This window comes from Talpa europaea (assembly GCF_964194135.1).
Source record: "Talpa europaea genome assembly, chromosome: 6".
In the NCBI taxonomy this organism is placed as follows: Eukaryota; Metazoa; Chordata; class Mammalia; order Eulipotyphla; family Talpidae; genus Talpa; species Talpa europaea.
The window spans coordinates 29,519,934-29,541,802 of record NC_140072.1 but is presented as its reverse complement, the minus strand read 5'-3'; the positions used below and the strand labels follow the sequence as shown (position 1 = coordinate 29,541,802).

At 40.4% G+C, this 21,869-nt stretch overlaps 1 protein-coding gene across 1 annotated transcript; it reads right to left on the bottom strand.

Annotated features, from left to right (window-relative positions):
* Window positions 1-5,759: 5,759 nt before the first annotated feature.
* LOC311172008 (stonin-1) lies at window positions 5,760-17,631 on the bottom strand (the record flags this gene model as incomplete). Its single annotated transcript, XM_084235109.1, has 3 exons — window positions 5,760-5,834; window positions 8,171-8,373; window positions 15,726-17,631. The coding sequence occupies 3 exons, from the start codon at window positions 17,629-17,631 to the stop codon at window positions 5,760-5,762; spliced, it is 2,184 nt and encodes a 727-aa protein (XP_084091235.1).
* Window positions 17,632-21,869: the final 4,238 nt, after the last annotated feature.

The following is a 21,869-nucleotide window of genomic DNA, read 5'->3' as shown; positions in this document are numbered from 1 at the left end:
AATTCATAATAGTCCCAAATCATTCTAACATGCTCATGTAGTGTTCTTGTCTCCATCCCCTTTGGTATTACATATTCCTGGGTTGAAAGCATGGATTCAAAATAAGCAATAATTGTAAAGATGAAGAAACAGAACTGGTGTTACTTAAATTCTGTCATTCTATGTGATCCTTTGAAGTTGCTGTTCACGTCTTTAAATTTAAAAGAGTGAAAAGGAAAAAGAGCAGAAAAAAAGTCTTACAATCTTCTGTTACTTCAGAGTGTGATGATACCTTTGGGAATGCTTCATGTGTTCAGAAACTTTCATTCACTTATCAGATTTTAGGAAACATATTGTTCTAATGGGCTTCATAAAAGAATACAAACATTCTTCCAGAGAGCTTTTAGAGAAAGAGCCCCTCCTTAAGACAATGCTCATTACTGATTTCTGAGAACCAGGGTAAAGGCTCATCTGCAAGACAAGGTAGGATGGACTATCATTCTGAAAAAGTATGTATCTTGTTCTTACCTGCAATCCTGGGTTGGAGCTTTTGGAGACCACATTGACCTTAATACATGCAAGTGAAAGCTTAGGAGTCAAACAGAAAGGATTCGTGAAATATTATAAATCTTTTTAAATAAGCAGATTTAGAGTTTATCAGCTCTCATTAGAAAAAAAATTGTTTGAAGTCTGTTGAGAAGGAAGGAACTATTTTTCTGTCTCTTTAGTACTTAGAAATGTTTAGAGATAAGCATGGTATTTAAAGCTTTGGGATGTGTAAAATTGTATTCAACAGCATTTTTAGACAAGGCATTAAGAATGCTTTAAAGTGTTTGTCTACCGCATTAATTTTAATTATACTCCACTGGACTCACAATGCTTTGAAATGCGTTACAAAATGCCCCCAAGATCTTTTATTAATCATAATACAAATACCAAGAAATTCAAATAGCGAGGTTTCCAACGCTTGGTATCGGCGGCTTGCCTACGAGCGCCCTCTTCTGTTTCCTGAATATATTGCAAATCGCAGAAGCACAAAAATGGTCTTTTCAGGAAAGAGACAACCCACACAGGCTTATTTATTTAAATAAGCTATCGTTTGAAAGGTTTGAACGGTTATTCTGAGACAGATACAAAAGGGGAAGATGAGGGAATAGCTGCAAAATCCTGAAGTGAAGTGCTGATTTGCATTTCATCCCCAGGAAGTTTCACAAACATGAACTTCAATCTTTCAAACCATGGAGCAACTAGTCAGTTTCTTGTTCCTTCCAGAAATGAACATGACTTTAAAGGCATAATGTTACCTGCATCTATTATCTAAATTTTTTCTTTACAACTCAACTATTTGTTTTCTGTCCAACAATTTCTATCTTGCTTTAATAATTCAATTTCATATGTAGATGCTAGTTCTAAGCAGAAATTCATTAATACAATTATAAGAACAATCTTTTGTTTCACATAAGCCGAGAAAATATGCAGGTAATTAGGTTGAGTCCCATGAAATGGTTAAAATATTGACATTTCATATGGTTCAATCAAATACACCCTGCTCTTGTGTTTTGGGTGCCTGGCAAAGGGCAAAAAAGTCCTTGGAGTGGAGAAGTTCGGAGGGGGGTGGCAGAGAGACATGTCAAATTCTAGTGGAATCCCTGTGTGTATACAAATAGGGGACAATGGGCCTCCCGGATGGCGCAAGGGGTTAAGCACCGCACTATGAAGCAATCCGCAGCCTCTGCAGCACAAGTTTGATCCCCAGTCTGCCAGGGAGAAACCCACATGGCGCAGCAGACCTCTCCTGACTCACCCGCTGCTCCCCTCAGCAGTGTATTTCAGTCAGTCTGCCTGTTCTGTTCCCCACTCTATCTCTGGTGAATCCTCTCACCACCCCCTCTTATCTCTGGCCTGTACCCCGGCTCTTGTATGCATAAATAAATAAATCTTTTAAACACACACACACACACACATTGGGGGCAGGAGAGTCTTGGTGGAGTTGAGACAGAACAGAATCAATTGATGGGAATTTGACGAATTTTGTTACAAAGATTATCAATTTATGCCACTTAATCCACCGGTGGCTAAAAGAGTATTTAATAATCTGGCCTTTCTGAAGTTTTGTTTTCAAATCGTTTTCAAATTTAGTAGCTAGGCAGAAATTTTCAAAATTCAGCAGTATCTATTTATAAATTCTCTCCAAAATTCCTTGTTTTCTATGTCTTTCCTCTTTGAATTCTCCTTAGAACCCATTGTAACATCTTACCAGTTCTCTCTTTAGTTAACTCGTTAAGAAAAACACTGAGCACTCACGTATCTTTATGAGCATCATGATTATATGCTCTTTTAAAAGTCATCCTTTAACATTACAAATTGTAGTTTGATGGTGTTATTTTCCAGGATGTACCAAGGTGCCATGTACACCAACTATTTCTCCTTAATAGTGAAGCAGTGTAATTCACCTGACAGAAAGTCAATTGTTTAAGGTTATTGAAATTGATTTCATACCTTTAAAAAAAATAGCCCCAGACCTTGCAAAAGAAGATATAAGTCCATAGCACAGAGTCATTTGAAATACATCTTTAATTTTGAAAAATCAATATGCAATCTACAAAATGTTTTGTTACATGATTATTAAGGCTCCATCTGATTTATATTTGTATTGCTATGACACAAAATAATATTTTAAGATATAATATTTAGTCATTATTAAGGAAGACCTTCTAGCTAAATTTATAAGAAAAATGGTTGTATCTAAACACAACTCCAGAATGAAGGGAACTTAAACCCTAGACCTGTTTAATATATAAATCAGGTAAAAAATTTCAGCCTTTATGTGCTGGAAAGTATCTTTTTCTAAATATTTTTCAATGAATGAACTATATCTATTCCCATAGAAGGAGAAAACATCCTAAATTCAAATCTGCACAACTGATTAAGTAAACATCAAGCCATGAATTCATTTACAAAGTTCATATGACCCTTTCACCTACAGGACAAAAGACCAGATTAGAACAGAACAACTAGTCACAAACTGGACAACTCCTTGGAAGTCTGCCATTGTGTCAGTCCGCCAACTGGTCAAACTCATGCAGGACTGATCGAAATTACCTAAGTTAAAATGCTGCCTTTCTCACCTCAATTTTAAAAGTAGGGCCCCTTGTCATCATCATTGTTGCTTTGAGAATCTTCATTTACTTTCTGGCAAAGAAGATTCTGCTTCTTAATTTGTAAGTCTAAATGGACCCTACCTGATTTTTTACTTACAGCACTGTGGTCACTTTGACCTCCTGCCATTTCTGAGGTCAGAGAATTATATTAAAAAGTCTCTTCTTCCTACACAGAATGTTAACTTAATACTAAGTAATGAATATTTAAGGATCCTAATAGATGTGCAAATTAACAATTACGCTGTAGTACCCTGTTGTTAATGCCATCAACCTTTAATATTGCCACAGAAACTCAATTTGGGCTTCAATCAGCCTTTATTACTCTATTTCCAACACTGAATCTCCTACAACCCTGACGGATGGTGAATCAACAACCCCAAGAGTAAGGTGCCCACAGAGACTAGGCAACCTGTGGAAGAGGGGCAATTAATTGAAACATTTTGCTGAATTTGTTTGTAATGTTAATTTCATTAAATACATCCAAATCAGAATCTTCGTCCTTGTTTTGGCAGTATGTCATAAAACAGATTTAAAAGAAATGGCAGGAATTAACCTAGCGAACTTCCCTGAGAATATGAAGCAGCATCAGATACAGCCAATTTCATATTTGTTTTGGAGGTGGGGGGTTTGCTTGTTTGTTTTTATGTATTTATTGCATCAAAGAACAGGGTGGTGTTGTAGCCAGAGGTGTAGGGGTAAGAGGATTCACCAGAGAGAGACTGGGGAGCAGAACAGACAGATCTACTGAGGAGCATTGAGTGACATAGGAGAGGAGCTAAGAGGAGTATTGAGTGACACAGGAGAGGTCTGCTGCACCATGTGGGTTAACTCCCTGGCCTGGGATTGAACTCAGGCAGTAGAGGTGGGTGAATACAGTGGTATAGCTGAGACTTAACCCCTAGGCCACCAGGGAGGCCCCCACCTCCATATTTGTTCTGAGCAGATGGCTGTCACTTCTGAATGTGCCACACCAGATAAGGAGAGAAGAGGGTAGAATTTTTTTTTTTAATGATGCACACATAGATTGCCCTCCTATAAATCAACCATGAACCTCAAGTGTATGACATGAGCAATGTGTCAAGTAGAGTTAAAAAGTGCAATGCCAATTCATTTGAACAGTCAACTTCTACAGCTTTGCCTTTATATACAGTAAATAATGAAAAGCAATAAAATCTGCTGATTGATACTGACCATCATAAATGTTTGTTTTAATTCATTTTTTAACAAATTAAAATGAATATAGTACAATATTAAACAAAACGTATGACATAAATTCTGTGGCCCAACAAATAAATGTTATTTGGAAGAACATTATTATATCTGTTTTGACTCAAAACAAATGTAGTAAATAGGGAAAAATACCTCCTAATCATATTTAAGATTCAACGTAACTGGAGGGTGTATTAATACCACATGGAAGGCTTTGTTTTTCAGGCTAAAAAAATACCTAGAATATAAATTTCATAAATTTTAAAAGTCTGTCCTTTCACTGTAAATACTGAAAGGAAAGCATTACCAGAATTATAAATGCTAATGCCATTGGCTTTTCCTTAGAAACCAAGGATTTATCTAACTATAAAACACAGAATGACACCTCTTGGAATTCTAGATAGATTTAATCTAGTATATTTCACTTTGCCATCTTTTAAGGAAAAATACTCTAAGTTAAGCAGAATTAGCATTAATAGAACAACAGCAGAGCTAGCATAAAATAATCATAACATGATTTAGACTTCTACTCAAGAGAGGCTTGCATTAATTACAAATAATACTTTATCAAAATACATTTTTAGAGTCTATTCTTTTGGGAAACAATATTCATGAACTTTAAAAATTCATCTTTAATGTACATAAATATTTTAACTAGTGTCCAACACTGGGATTCCATTTTGAAAGGAATTTCTCCAAGCAAAAGGCAGTAAGTCTTAGTGACTTGCGCTAAAATATGTATGTCAACTGAAATAGCTTCTTTGCAGCACACGCCAAAATAGAAATACATTCTGAAAATGATAATACAGTTGGGGGAAGGCAGGTACCAAATATGATTAGTCACCAATTCGGGGCTGCCCTATAACAGTAAGAGGACAGGGACATTAAATAATTCAAAATTGCAGGTATTTCCACAACTCCTCGGTTGTGGTTCCAATACCAGCTGCGTTTAAAAGATGAGTCAGAGAGTAATTAAATATTTTGGTGATGTCTCATTTGCCTTACCCTCCAGTACAGGTGCTAACATAGCAAGAAGGTACTGGAGGACAAGAAATATGTCACTAGGTAATCCAGGGTGCAAAACAATCAGCCACTGAGTAATCACAAATCAAAAGCCCTTCACCCAAGCTGGCTGTCGGGTAACACACTGAATAACAGTGCCTTTGAGTATCAATAGGAAGCAAACATCACACAAGTTATAGACATATTTTAGATCAAACCCCTGGGCACAAACATAGCAAAAGCATAAAATATAAATTGTTCAGTTTCAGGGCTAAACTTCCCTAACCACAGACATTGGACCTCTATTCAGAAGTCATTTCCACTGTATGGCAGCAGAATTTCAGCTGGTTCACTTTCTGTGAATTACATATTTGAAAACTGGGTGGTCATCGTTTACTCTGGCTGCTCCTACTGCGTGATGCAGTTACCAGCTTTTTCTGGGTCTTCTCCATCAATTTTAATCCACTTCTTTTCTATTTCAACCTGTTATGTAGAAACAAATCAGGCCGTATTAACAAATGTGGCACACCACAAACTCCTGTCCAGTCCTATTTTATATGTGAGGCAAGGCCAGTAGCCACTTCATCCTTTGGACACAGGCACAGCCATTCTACCTTCTCATGCTAGCTCCTTAATAAAGAGCCACAGAGCCCCCAAACTCTTCCCTCTAGTGTCAACCTTAAAGAAGACTTTCCTCTTTTAAGTCTAATGTAGCTTTTATAAAATGTCCACAGATTATGCATATTGATAAGACATTCATGGATCTGGCTAGACGTGATCAATTATACCCCCAAGGATCAATTATCCAGCCTTTGGCCCATCTGAGATTTATGACAAATCCCATATCAGCTCTTTGGTCAACTAAAACAAACCAGTTTACAAACTAGAAAATCAGTTTACAAACTGGATAAAACCATCTGCCTGCCCTCTCATCTTTTTCATACAGCTCATATATCACCTCCTCACAGTGGCTTCCGGCCACTCTAGATAAGGAAGCCCTCCAGCACCCTATCCTATTGCCCTGTTTTATCCTCTTCTTAGAATCTGTCAATAATGAAAATTCCATTATTTACTTATTTACTAATTATTTTTGTTCCCCACTAGAAGGTAACTGTCACAAACACACCCTGTATCCCCAAAATCTCGTTACACCAAGCACTTTGAAATTGCTCAATTAGATACTTACAAAATGGAAGGTAACATTTTGAAACTGACAGCCACCAAATGCAGATCAATTAGTAAATGTTATTAAAACTAAAGAGACTTACTATAATTTTAAGCTGACATATCCTGTGACTGGGAACACAGGTATAAACGAAGTCTCCAGTGATTCTGACCTACACTTCAGTCACACAGAAAACTAAACATCTAGTGTTACAAGTTGGGTTCCCCAAGAAGCAGACCCCCAGATGGAGAGTGGTATGTAGTGAGTTTACTGGGGAGGGCTATTGGGGTCAACACCTGTTGCAGGAGTGAAAGGGAGAGAAAGCAGCAGAAGGGGAAGTAGGGGAAACTGTCCTGCAATGCAGTATAATAGAGGCTTCAGTCAATCCCAAGCAGAACTGAAGCTAGGATGGCCCTGCAGAGTTATCCCAAATTGAAGCAAATGGCCTTTACATCCCTGTATCCACCAGTCATCAAAAGCAGGCTGTCCCCAGAAGGGGGTGTGCCCTGAAGCAAGGCCATTTTCTATAGCCTGATCAGCTCCCAGCTGCTGGGGGTACCCAGGGAGACACACAAGACAGCAGCCACACATCATCAATTTTATCAATAGGAATGAAAATTCACTGGACTAAAGCATACAGACTTCTAAACACAGTCCAGAATAAAGAAAAATCCTGATCTCTATCACTGTTATAAAAGCACTTAATGACATCTTCTATCATCACACTTTTTCTGATAGGAATAAACGAGTAGGAAGTCAGAATGACATTAATCCTAGCTGGGATTCAAGCAACATATCGATTTTAAAATATCATTAGAAAATATGAAATGTTACTCATGTGCATGACAAAAAGAAGAGACATAGAATTAAAACTGGACCACCAGTTTATTTGCTATTCAATGCTTGTGAGTTCTGACATATTTCTAATTAAACAGTACGTTTATAAACAAAAAACATGTCATCATTTCAAGATACTACAGGAAGTAGGTAGCAATGATCCTATCTTTATCTACTATCTTGGAAGATGAGAAGGGAAAGCAAGTTCAGAAACAGATGCAAGTGCATTTCGTCTGCCCTGGGAATGCAGAAGTGACAGAGAGCATTTAAAGTTGTTATAATAATAATACAGCATTACCCAAAAGGTGCACCACAGAATACTATTCCAGAAGGTGTTTTACAGGCACATCCCCCTACAGACAAGAGTTGGGGGAAACTGAGTTAAATTTAACAAGTTTCTTCATTTTAGGACTTCTCAGAGCCTTCATTTAATATTAGCCTATAGCATTCCCCTACTTATTTTCTTCTTGGATCATTATATGGGACACAACTTATCTTGGGAAAAGATATTGCAACATAATTTTTATTATAAATATGCTTTTGAAACATGAATTCCTTTTTAATGCCCTGTTTTTTATTCAGAGCTGAATTATTAAGTAGGCAGCACTGTGTGCTGTGTTCTTGGTGTTCTCTAGAGCTGAGGGGAAGAACCAGGCTCACATGTGACCATCTAGTTTCCACGGCTGAGCTCTTTTCTAGGACAAATACTCGCGCGAGTGCGCGAGATTACCTAAGAGGGCAAAGCAAATATTTAAACACAAGTCAGATCACAGCTCTGGAAGCCCCAACACAAGGCAAAGGGGACTCTGGGATATACCTGGATGTTGTAGCAGGATCGCTGCTGGATGTGTTTCTGTGGTTGGACATCACTCTCCACCCCCAAGGACCTGACCTCTGTCCGTGAGGCACAGGTGTCAAGCATCCCAAACTGAACAGTAGCAAATGGATACCAGTCAGAGGGGATTTCTTGGTCTGATCCAAGTTCTAATTTGTATGACAAACAATGGGGGTGATCAGGACCTTGAGGAGGAAAAAATAAAATGGTCAGATAAAGTATTTCAGTAGCCACTGAACATTTCTCTTGAACTTAAGAACTCATCCCTGTCTTTAATAAACAATTCTGTTAACACTGAGGCAACATGAGTTACATTTAAACAACATTGTCAAAATTCATGATTTTGCATTAACTGGGGGGACTTGTTTTTTAAGTACTATTTTTAAAATACGTGCAACTATATTACTATAAAAATGCATACATTAACTCCTGAAAAATGTTTTTAATTAGAAGTATGCTAAGTTTTTTTAATTAAAATATGAGTAATATTATATTAAATATCAGTTTTTGGTTATAATATGCACAGGATCTTTCACAAGACTTAAGCAGACTGAGTAAACTCCTATAATAAATTTAATATATTCATTTTCTTACCACTGTTGTTTTCTGATTAATAATGAAAAGGTAAACTTCAGCCCAAATTAAGTCACATTATAAAAAATTCTGATTTTTTTAAAGTTAAACAATGAAATTTTACTGCATTTCAGAAAACAGTCCAAGAATTCTTTTTTTAGTACAGCAGATTTTTTATTACTGTAATTCTCACCCACCCTTTATAAAACTTCGACTGGGATATATACAGTGTAGAGATGAGCATATTAGCTTCAGTGTTTCAATCTAGTATTTGCTTTTACTGAATTTTCCATTTATTAAGTATCTACTCTGTACAAAGCCAGGCTCTGTGCCAGAACCAGTAAGTATATTGGTTATACTCAAAGATTTTAAGTGGTCATATAATGCCTGTGTGTTATAAGAGAGTGAAAAATATTTTCAGTGTAATTACTGTAGTGACTCTACAAATACTCCATGATTCTGTTGCATTGTCCACAACATTTATATAGCCAATGCAGCTATCTTTACTTAAATAAATGTATGAGACGGCAGTAATTTCAAAAGCCAAATTCAATTACTATACCACTGACAGAGCTGGAGAAAGGACATTTCCATCAAAATATAGCTTTAGGCACAAAAACAGGAATTTAAAGGATTTCACTTAATTCTTTAAAGATAAATTGCCTTTCGTTCCTTACAACCTGTTTCTTGTAGAGAAACTAATAGAATTCTAAGGCTGTAAAAGGCCCTTAGAAGTCATCAGTCAATTAACCAAGGAATGTTCATTAGCTATCTCTACCACTTACTCCGAGGGTAGGTCAACAGTGGCCTCTGAGGTGCTCTAGGCAACCCAGACACTGTAAGCAAGTGATAACTTCGTTCACACTCACACACACCCAGGGGAGATTCCCAAACCCATTACCCTTTCTTGCCTTCCTTCTGCAGCAAGGACACAGTAAGTTCATTAAAACTTAATTCAGGAGCTCTTAGGTCCTTGATGGCACTGGTTAAGACCACAAACACTGGATCCCCACTATCCACAGTCCCAATATCCATAGTCCCATACCAGCTCTGCTACTTAATAGCTATGTAATCCTATACAGGTTACTTAATCTTTCTGAGCCTCAGAGAGAATGATAACTTGAACCTGGTGCGATTGCTGTGCGGATTAAACCAGTTGGCACACAGAGAACCCTAAGGCAGCAAGTACACCAAGTTCATGGTACAGACAGAAGTGCTGAACATAGAGATTATTTTGCCAAGTGCGATTCCATTATAAATGGAATGTTTATATTAATGTTACTATTGTATGACTATAATTTTGTTAATAAAGGAACTGCAAATTCTATACTTTTAAAGCTGAAACTAATTTGTTATTACATTTTATAAGAAAAAAGCTATTTGGAAACTTTTGCAATTAAAAGTGAAGACCTAGAACTCCAAAAATGTTTAAAACAAAATCTTTCTACCTGCTTTTCTTTAAAAAAAAAAAAAAAACACCTTATAAAAGATGAAAGAAAACATTTCCCTTTCAAGTTTTTCTGGCACATTTTCCTTGACTTTTAAATACTGTAAATACTCAATGATATTTAGTGACACGCTCCCCTTTAGATTTTTATCTCCAAGAGGAGAGGCATCGTGTCTGTCCCTGGCACAATGCCTGGCACGTTTTGGGCTCAATAGACACTTGTCACAGTTTAAAAAAAGAATTTAAAGGAAAAACATGTTGCTTGTCTCAGTACTACCACCAGGGGGCACTCTCGGGCTTCCATAGTTGTTATTCTTGCCCCATCACTTTCTAAAGAGGGGGATGAAAAATCACAAAATCCACTTAGAGGTCTCTAGTCTATATCTGGTGCCACCTGAGCCAAAATGTTTGACATCAGAAACAGTTGCTGAGAATTGGTGGGAATGAGGGGTAAGATGCTGATGCAAGTGGAGGAGAGAGCAATCCATGGGCCGATGACAAAGAACAGAAAAAAAAAGGCGATTTATATTTTAAAATTGATGAAATTGGGACGGTAGAGAAAACTTATTCATTGACCCTCTCCCACCTCCACTCCCCTTCCTAACTCTACATGACCCAGTGTTCTCATTCTTCCTCTTCAATTCCTTTCTCTTCCTCTCCTTCCTTCCCCCCCCCCACTTCCTCACCCTTGCATCCCCCAAGAAAAGCTGTCTCAGGAAAGGCTAGTCTGTCCCTCTGTCCTGTTCATGCTTTGGTCTGAATGAACGGCCAGAGCTACCTGCCTAAGGCCAACCTTTATTGTAAACTGTGAAAGGAATATTAAGCACGGACACATTAACAGACATGCAGGGCCGGCAGCCTTTCCACCTGCCCTGAAATCACAAGTAAGTGACAAAGAAAGGTCAAACCTGATCTCAAAAATCCACAGGAGAGGCACTGAAAATAATTTTTTTTAATTACTGCATGCTTTCTCAGCTCATATATTCTCCTTAGTTTCCATTACTTTTTTCTCATAATATAGGTTTTTCCCAGAAACTGGCCTGAAAAGGGTTATGTTTTATAGATTTTTTAAAAATATTCTATTTTTCTAAACACATCCACCTGATGTTAAAGTCATATAGGAAAAGAGACACATCCTAAGGCCCTGTTACTCTAGGTGTGGGCAGGGCCTTAGCATCACTTAAGCATGTACGGGAAACGTGGTACCTAGGGTCCACGTGCTGAATCAGAATCTGCATGTAACTGTTTATTCATGTGCACACAGAAGCTTGAGGAGCACTGCCTTAGGACATAGATTTGCTCTCTGCACCAGTCTTATCTTTCGAGGCTTCTCAGAGGCAAATTTTGCCAAGCACCCCCTCACTCTGGCATTACCCTCTCTCCCCACCACTGCAAAGATGTAGAAAGCTTGGCAGGGTCACGTGATCCCAGAAGGGTGCAGCCCACCGCCACTCTCGCTGAAGTGGCCCCATGGCCTTTCTCTGGGCCTGGCTTTGCACGCAGGCCTGACAAAGCAACTTTGATCCCAAAGGCACTGTGCAGTGAATTATAACCATATAATTGACTAGAATGCCTGTAAAGTGTTGCATTGTGTGTGCCACCAGGCTGCGACACACACTCCAAAAGAATTCTGAAGGCCAAGATCGAGGCCAGCCAGCCTCCGGGAATGTCCACTCTTGTCATTGTTCTCAGTGAGCTCACTACTAGTAAATGCGGTGGGGGTGCACAGGGCAGGGAGGAATACGCTCTACCTCGGGCACTTAGTCTTCCCAGGAGAGGTGCCAGCTCAGCATCCTCAACCCTGGTTCTTGACAGAGCCTTTCACAGTCACCAAGGCCTGGACCTCATCCCCAAGAGTCTGATTGGTAGGACTGGACTTTAATATGGATATGTTTTTAAAGCTCTAGTGACTTAATGACTCTCCCTTGCAGCAAGGGCTGGGAGATAATTAGGTTTTAAAAGATGTGATGAGAGGATCCCAGACTCTGCGTCACAGGCACCATCGCCAAAAACAAAGACCCTAACCTCCTCCCATCACCTCACTTACCCTCAGGCCCGAAGATAATCTGTCAATATTTTGGAGGCACCTCCTCTAGATTTCAGTGGGGTTGTGGGGCTCAGTCCCCACCCCCAAAAGATCAAACAGACTTTCCTCAATTAAGCCGAGAGAAGGACTTCTTGTCACCTTGATAAGGGAACTAGAGGTCAATCAAGGCCCGGTGAGCCTCAGGAAGAATCTTACCATTACTTAAAGAGTGCAGATGGTTTTGCCTGAGAGCAATGAAGGCCTTGAAGCTGGGAGAAACTTCTGTTCTTGCCCAAATCCTTAGCTCCTCCCTAATAAGAGACCAAAATGTTCTAAGCTGCTGTCCTTTTCCTAATAGAAGCAACAATCACTGCTGTCCCTTTTACGACCTAGAAGAATGCAGTTGGGGAAGTCTCACCCAATTCCAGGTTTATCAGTAAACATGTACGCTCTATCTAAGATCTCACTTTACTCTCAGAGGATGAGGTCACCACTTCTTGTCAGAGTGCTCCACCTCTCTCCTTGATGCCCCAAAATGTACGATAAATATTCCTGGTCTGCTCCATTATTCTTAAGAATTTACAAGTATGTGAATTCTTCACATTATTGTTTTTCCTTCACTAACCCTCCTGGTGCCAGAGAATGCAGAGGGGTATGGGATGATTTCTTTTGCTCCCCAGAGCAGCCCTCACCACATCAGTGCTCCCACTGTCTGTCACTGGCTTTGCTCAGTATCTCTGACCTTCTACCAGCATCCCTGTCCATAATCTACTCCTGAATCTCTCCTCCACAACGCATGCGTTTCTAAAACAAGCTGATTCCCTCACAACCCTGCCTGAAAACACTCTGGGCCCTGTTGACAGACAGATGCTACATCCCACAGCATGGTTTCTGCTGCTTCTTCTCCACCAACTCAGTCCCAAAGCCTGGGTAAGCCCCCCACCTACATGCCCTTGTTTCTGCTGTCTCTGTTCTCCATGGAATCCTACTGATCCTTGCACATCAAGCTTAACTATCATCTCTTCAACACACCCTTCCAGTGCCCTGGCAGTTTCTCGCCCCCTTCTCTGGGGTCACTGCTATGTGTTTGTACATGCCAGAGGCGAGCACGTTTCCACAAGGCACTTGCACAGTTACGTCCAAGTCCATCTTGGCTACTAGACAGTTATGTCTCCAGAGGGCTGGGATCATGTTTCTATCCGGCCCTCCCAAACACCCAGCACTCACACTTAAGAGGAAATTTAGGAAGCAATGAGTTCACCAGTGAGCCTTCTTCTCAAATTCTTGTTGATTGAATCAACAACCACGCCATTAACTGGGAAAATGCAACGTTATAAACAGAATCCATTTCACTGGGAGTTTCATATTTGTTCCCCTTCCAAAATTGGAAAAGAATGATTTGTTCGGGTTCTCAGTCTAAAAACTAGGCATGACTGCCACGGTCAGGTCCAGCGAAAGGGCTTTGTTCCCCAGAGCCTCCCAAGTGCCTGGACCCCCAACCCCAAGCCCGCCCTCCACACCCCGACCCTACCTCAAAAAGCCAGCAGGCTCAAGCCCTTTGTGCTCTTCTCTCAGAGGCATAATTGTGACTGCAAATCTACATGCAAGCTCTGCTTGGCCTTTTGTTCCAGTCCCAGTGGCCGTCTTTAGGGTCACAGGAAAACCACCCAGACTCCGAAGGAGTTCTATGGATCCGGGAGATTAAGCAAGGATTCTGGCCCACTTTCCTCTTTTCCTTTTTGTTTAGCAAAATAAAAGGCAATAATATTCTGATTTTAATAACCCCTCTAACCTAAAAGTAGCACATGTCACTTCTAGAAGAGATCGTTTGGAATCGTCTACTCAAAACTTGTTTCCCTGGGAGGAACATCATCTGGAAAGGCTTTAACTTTTTTCCTAAGAAAAGTTATAAAAGAAAACAGGAAATATCGCCTCTGTGGATTATATCATGGAAGATATTCCCCTCACACTGCAGATGACCAGGAGGTGGGGCCATCCGTGGACCATGCTCGCATCACCTCCTCGCCCTGATCCTCGCTCGAGCTTGGGACTAGAACTGTAACTAATGGGAGTCATTAGAACATGAGGAGCAGAACGTGGCATGGAGATGAGTGAGGGAGGGCTTGGAAGGGCCACCACAGACTTCCCTTCTGCACAGGGTTATGGGCTCCCCAGTCAACTGGGCTGTGTCCTTAGGCTGCTGGACCATCACCCAACCTACAACAAGGCAACAAATGTTAAGGCAACAAACTGCAAAGACGGACAAGATGCCCCTGCAGCCCTTAGGGGGAGGCCCACTGGTTGCCCTCAAACCCACTTCAGTCAGGGGCTCGCTCTTCCTGCTCCAGAACATCGCAAGGCCCACAGAACAGTATCCCCCAACCCTGGCTACACAATAGGTTCACCTGAGGCACTCTCAAAACATATTGGTGCTTGGGTCCTTCCCCCAGGGATTCTGATTTAATTGACAGACCTGGAATGAATCCTAAAACGTCAAGATGATTTAAAAGTTCTCAGGTTCTCAAACCTCATTCAGGTTTGAGAAACACTGCTATGGAGCTAACTGAACAAAAATGCTTCCTCTGAAGTCCACAGCCTGGCGGGCCTTAAGAGGAGCTTAAATTTCCCTGAAAGACTGGATCAGTATTTTGGAGACCTGATTTATCTCTATTGCCAGTATCTGAAGTGGCTCTTGGTATACAGTAAGTGCTTAAAAAAGTTTTGGTTAAATGAATAAATGCATCAACTCAAATCTGTCCCCAACTTAACTTCTTAGCCCAGTGTTCTGCTAGAAATAATGCAACTAAAACAGTGAGTCCTAATTTCAAAATTTGCTTTTTTGCTCTTCTACACCCACTACTAACTGTTCTAAAATAAACGAGGTGTAGGATGATCTCTTCAAAGCAAGCTTTGAATGTCTACATTAATTGTTTTCTTTTCAAAATGTTTCAAATTAACTGAATTTTAAACACATAGGTTATAGCTACCTGGTTTTGAAACAGCTAATAGATATGATCAAGTTGGTCTATTCATACAAATAAATCAATTTGGATAAAAAAGCCAGTCTTATTTCAAAGATCAGGGAGTTAAATCCTAAGAAGGAAGTGGTAGTGGCTGAAACTACAGAAAAAAGTACTCATGGATAACAGATGCTTGAAGGTTCATTAAGAAACCTAAGCCACGTGAGGAACATTTCTAATATTTGAGGGGTATGGTTGATGTCCAGAAGTTGAACTGCAAATATTCCCTCACCATTCACCATTTCTTACGATATTAAAATTTTTTTAAGTTAAACTTATCTGGTGGAATAGACGCAAGAGTTAAAAATAACCCAGGTGTTTGACTAAATGTTCTGTCTCCTACCAAGCGATGGAAACATGGCCTCAGCTGACTAAAGTTATTACCATCTGTCTGAGCCTATCTCAGTCCAAGGAGGGTGAAAACACTTAATCTATTTCACATGAAAGTCAACTTGGGGTGTTGCTATTTACTTGAATTTTTATCGGGAAGCCGGTCGATCTTCCACACCACAGCCCGGTAGGCACTCTCATATTTCGCTGACCCCACAGTGACCTGTATGACAGGTTCAGACTCAGGCTCTTGTAAACTCCCCAGACATGCCCGGCGATTCATCTTGGCTTTCAGGGACTTCTGCCTCTGGAGGTTCATGGTCCAGAGAGCCTTAATCCACTGTGATGGGACGGGAAAGTGTATCATTATGTTGTCACAGGACCTCGAGGAACTGGCCTGCGACGGGACCATGTTGACGAAGGCCTGAAGCTCCACATATGCCCCCTGGACCACAACTGTAGACTTCAGAGAAAAGGGAAGATCTTCTCCATGGTACAAAGTCTTAAAACGCATCAGTTCAAACCGGCAGGCATCCAGGGGTACAAACTTAATGATTCTTGATTGCTCAAATTCTTGTGCTTTCACGGACTTATGAAAATGATAGTCCAGAATAACAATCCCCTTCTTTTCTGGGTCTTTTTCAAAATAGTGTTCATCTCGCTTCTGCAACTCAAGGTCATTCAAGGTTAAAAAGCATTCTGTGTTCCCATTCACAAAACAGAGGCAACAGATTTGAGTTATCACAGCACTTTCCACCAATTTTCCTTCTTTTGTGATTTTTCCCCAAAAGTTGTCCACAATTTCCAGGGAAATTTCTTGTTCCTCATAGTTCTTTTTGGGTTTTGGAACAGCTGGCAGCTTCATCAGCTCCTCCTCCACAGTCGTCAGAAAATCAAGGAAGTCCCGGTACTCTGTAGACCCCAACTTCAGCATCTGTTCTATGTCTGGTTCATGAACTAGTTCTGTCTTAGAATGGTATTTCCTTTTTTCTGTGTAAGATACATGTTCAATCTTCACAGTATGGATTTTTCCTGCCACACTGAAGTTCTCAACTTTGGGTTCAGAAAGCCTGCAATGTGGATCTAGCTGTAACTCTTTAAATGGTTTCTCTAACCCCTTCTCATAATACATTTGCAGAATTCCTCCAGGTAAGACTTTGAGAAAAATGGGTCCCCACTGCCGGGAAGACATCATGTTCTTCTTCTCAGGAATTCTCAGCATGAAAGACCATCCAGTTTTGAGCTGACTTCTGAAGAGTGTGTGGGGAACAAAGGAAGAGGCAGTGTCTTCAGCATGCAGACACTGTATTGACAAACTTCCAAGGGAGTCTTGGTACTCAGATGACTGGAGATGCTCAAGCTTCTCACAAATGTAGCTGAGAGAACATTGATTTAGGCTTTTTTGCTCCATAGGTATCTCTTTGCCCCTTGATGGGAATGTCTTTCTGCTTCCTGGAGGATCAATGGTGACCTGGGAAGCGCTGCCCTCATCTTTCCAAAATGGACTTGAGAAAGCACAGTCCTCACGAAAATATTGAAACTGGGAGGTATCACTTTGGAGCCCCGGGTTTGCAGCCTGGTGAGGGCTAATTTCATCTGCAAGACCCACTTTGGGAGCTGGATGTGTACCTGAGTGGTCACTGGGTGATAAAGCATGGGACAGACATGGCCTCGCAGGCAAAAAGGAGGAACCTCCTCCTGGTGTAAGTGGGCTGCTTGAAGATGACTCCGGAATAGGATAAAGTACATGAGTTCCTGCTTTGGGGATAACAGGAAAACCTGGGAAGTCTTTGGTGGGTGTAGAAAGAGGAGAGTTACTTGGAGGTCCTGGACTGAAATAAAAGTCGATGATGGGAGAGGAGAGAGGGGTACTGCTAGTGGAGGAAGAGCCACTGGGAAATTCCTTAGGACCAGAGAGATTGAGCTTAAGTCCATTTGGCCTACAGATGCCTTGATTCTCCAGAGGAAAATTCTTTGGCTTTTGAGAAGATTGAAAAGCGGCATCATCATCAAAGGTGACCCAGTTGCCTGGGTTCGTAGAACACATCTTTGCAATCAGATTATGGTCTCGTCAATGAGTCAGATTTGTTGTCCCTGTTAAAGAAGAAAGATAAGAATATAAAATGAAAGGAGATCAAGTTACTAGTGTTTCGTTCTGAAAAACACTTGTTTTAAAAACATTCAGCTTTACAAATTGAGTTCAAAGAATGCTTAAAAACGCTAATGCTTTTGATGGCTGAGTTGATTTTTTAAAAAGATCTAGCCACATGCTGTTTACAAAAAAAACTCATTTTAGATTTAAGGACACTTATAGACTGAAAGTGAAAGGATGGAAGATGTCCTGTGCAAACAGAAACCAAAGGAGGGCAGGAGATGAAGTTAATATCAGACAAAATAGGCCTTAAACCAAAAACTGTCACAAGAGACAAAGAAGGACATTACAGAATGATAGAATGGTCAACTTATCAGGAAGCTACAACAATTACAAATATATATCAAAAAATCAGAGCACACAAATACATGAAGCAGATGTTTAAAAACTTGAAGAAAAATAGACAGCAAACAATAATAGTAGGAAATTTCAATATCCCATTTTCAACAATGGATAGAACATTCAGATAGAAGATCAATAAGAAATCAAAGGACTTATACAACACTATGAACAAACGGAACAATCAGACATACAGAACTATGCCCCCAATAGCAAGAGAATGCAAATTATTTTCAAGCACACACAGAACATTTTCAACATATGAAAATCAACCAATGTGACATACAGCTTCAACATGGGTGTCACTTACAAACATTATGTCAAGTAAATTAAGTCAAGCACAAAAAGAAAATACTGGGTGATTCCACTTAAAAGAGGTATCTAAAGTAGTCAAATTTATAGAAGCAGAAAATAGAATGGTGCTCAACAGACATATGGTTTTAATCAAGCAAGATGAAAAATTTCTGGAGATCTGTTGAAGATGCGCAGAATTAACAATACTGTACACTTAAATATGTTAAAAGGGTAAAAAGGTCAAAAACGTATAGCTCTTCAAACACAGCTTTTAAAACTACAATATTTTAAGTTAATTCTAAAAGATTTTATTTGAATGATTATTATAATCAGACCTTACTAGTAATATAAAAAATATAGATTAAAAACCCAATTTATAATGATCTTATAACCCACTCACAACCTAAATACATGTGAGGTTTAGAGTTCAGATGCATTTTCAAATTCATGATCTCATTTATCAAAACGACCCTGGGTGGTATATATCATTATTTCCATTTCATGGCTGAGATTACTTGGATTTGGAGTCATTGCCTAAAATCGGCCAACCAATAAGAAGCAGAATCAGGACTTTTTTTTCTTACATAACAGCTTTATTAAAACATAACTCACATACACAAAATTCACCCTTTTTCAAAAAGTGACAATTCAGTGTTTTTTAGTATATTCACAGAGTTGTGCAGCCATCACCAATCTCTAGTTCTGGAAAAATGCTTATCACCCCAAAATAAGCCCCATACCTAACAGCTGCCACTCCTTATTCACCCCCTTCTGAAGGCGATAGCAACCACAAATCTACTTTTTCTGTGAATTTGCCTAGTCCGAACATTTTATTGTAAACAGTCTGTAACAATATGGTCTTTTAAGCTGGCATCTCTTGCTCACAAAGTTTCCAAGGTTCATCCATGTGGTAGCACATATCAGAACTTCACCTCTTTTTTATGACTGAATAATATTTCATTACGTGTATATCCAATTTTGTTTATCCATTCATCAATTGATGGTCATATGTTGTTTCTTCTATTTGACTGCTATATTATGAATAATACTCATATGACCATTTGAGTATGAATTTTTGTGTAATCATTTGGGGGGGGGATATATAAGTAGACTAGGAAATAAGAAGAATGTGAACACAAGTCACTTCATCCCAGTCTAAAACAGCACTGATCACTGAAATTATTCTAATGACACCAGATTGAGCAGCACTAACTGGGGGTGCTGGGTGACTTGATGCAGAGTGCAGCTCTGCCAATCACTAGCTGTAGGCACAGCCTCTGTGGACAGTCAGTGGTTAGATAAGAATCATTTCTGAGGTCCTCTCCAACTCTAAAGTACTTGTATATTAGTTGACACCTAACTGAAATTTTTTTTCAAAAACAGTTGTGTTAACATTAAGTATAGAAGCCTTGGTGCTGGGATTCTGCAACAAAATGTGGAAACAGACAGAAAGTGCAAATCCTTAAAACCTACTGATAGGAAAACTCAAAACCTGCTGGAATAAAGCCCAGGAGAAAGACACAGAGAGAGCAGGCCTGGGGCTCCACTGTGGACATGGCAGCTCAGTGTTATCCTTTGCTAAATCCACACATTCCTGAGGGCATAAAAACACCCGGTGGAGCAGCAGCCTGGGCCAGCTGGCACTCTCTGAAGGGCATTTCACTGTCACTGCCGTTAGGTTAGCATTTCCATAAAGCACTTTCCCTTCTGAGCAGGAAGAATAGCGTTTTCTTCTGCCACTCCGCCAGGTGGCTCAGAGGCAGGACATTGGCACCAGTATCTCTTGACCCACCCATCCTATCTGACCCTCTTCAAGAAGAATTCAGCCCAAATAATTGTTCATATAGGGTAAGAGGTGGTCCAAGTATTTACTTTAGTTGGGTTTATTAAAACAGAAGAAAAAGGAGAAGACATAATTCAGCTTCAGACTGAATTCTAATCTGATCCATCCAAGTGTTTTTCCTCATCTGTTTTCCACTGGTAGTTTCAAAATGTAGAACAGTGATATTGGTTTCTTCAGAGTGTTTGCTTATTATGGAAAAAAAAAGGGAGGGATTTCCACCAGCCAGACAAAGAAGTTAATCCCATCACACACTGGAACCTATGCAATATTACAAAACTGCATTACTTCAATAAATGGTCTTTAAAAATCAACCCAGTTACTTTTTAAGTGATTACAGGCTTTGAAAAGCAAAATTGCACCCAAAAAATCTCCTATCTTGAATCCAAAATCTATGCAAAGCACACCAGTCTCTCTTTTTTTTTTAAACATTTATTTATTTATTTATTTATACAAGCACTGGGTACAGTCAGAAGCACAGGAGGGCGAGAGAATCCACCAGAGCCAGAGCGGGGAGCAGAGCAGGCAGAAGGACCGAAGTACACTGCTGAGTGGAGCAGCGGGTGGCAGGAGAGGTCTGCGCGCCATGTGGGACCCTCCTCCAGTGGCCGGGGAGCAGCCGGGGATCGAACCAGCGCTGCAGAGGCTGCGGGCAGCTTCGCAACCCAGCGCTCAACCGCTGCGCCACCGGGGAGGCCCACACCCATCTCTTATGTAGGACTCTCCCAAAGGAGGTGCTCTGCACACATAAGTGAGCTTCCTTCAACCAACCAGAATTCTGTATTGTGCCCAACAGGAGCCCAACCATGTCCCCATCTGAAAGGCAGGATGTGGGATGAGAGGATAAGCCTCCCAGCTCCCCCAGGGTCAAGGGCAGGTTTGTTTCCCACTGTGCTCCTCTTTCTCCTCTCTGGATCCCTCTTGCTGTCCTTTCTTATCAATCCTTTCTCCAGTCATTTCATTCTCACCTCACCGCTTTAGCCACCTCCCCATCTGCGACCTCCTCCTCTAGTCTAGTCTCAAAGCCCCCAACAGTCAGTTGGCCCAAAATAAACAACTAGAACCAATTCCCTTCAGAGCTTTCCTTCTTTCCTAACCCATCCTCACCGGCAGTTGGAAAAGGAGGCCACTTCCTGTGCAGAGTTTTGGTCTGTCCAAAGCACAGCAGGTCTCATGAGGGATAAGAAAGAGCAGAGTCAATAAATCTAGAATTTGTCTTCTTTTAGTCACCTGCAAGCTTGTCCATCTGCTTTAAGACACTGGACTCTGAAAGCACTCAAGCAGCACCACCTATTTAACAGGAGTATTTTCAATTCTGCATTGCAAATGGGATTGGATCTAGACAGTTCTGCCTCCCTGAGGGCCCTGAGGCAGAGCCCTTTCTTAGGCAACCTTTCATTTAAACTTCATGGCAGTCCAAAGTGAACAGCATTTCAGTGCCTTCTCCAAACTGCAGAATCCAGTTAGTGCAGAACTGAGAACCCAAGGACTCACAGCACCAAGTTCCCAGCTGCCTCCCTCTAAAGCAAAGATTCCTCTGGCTCAGTTCCCTGGCTTTTTCTTCAGTTGTGGATTCCACCCTATCCTGCCTGCCCTAATCCACTTAGAAGGTCTGTTTTCAGTCAATCTGGATTACCCTGCAAACTCTTAGAAAACAGAC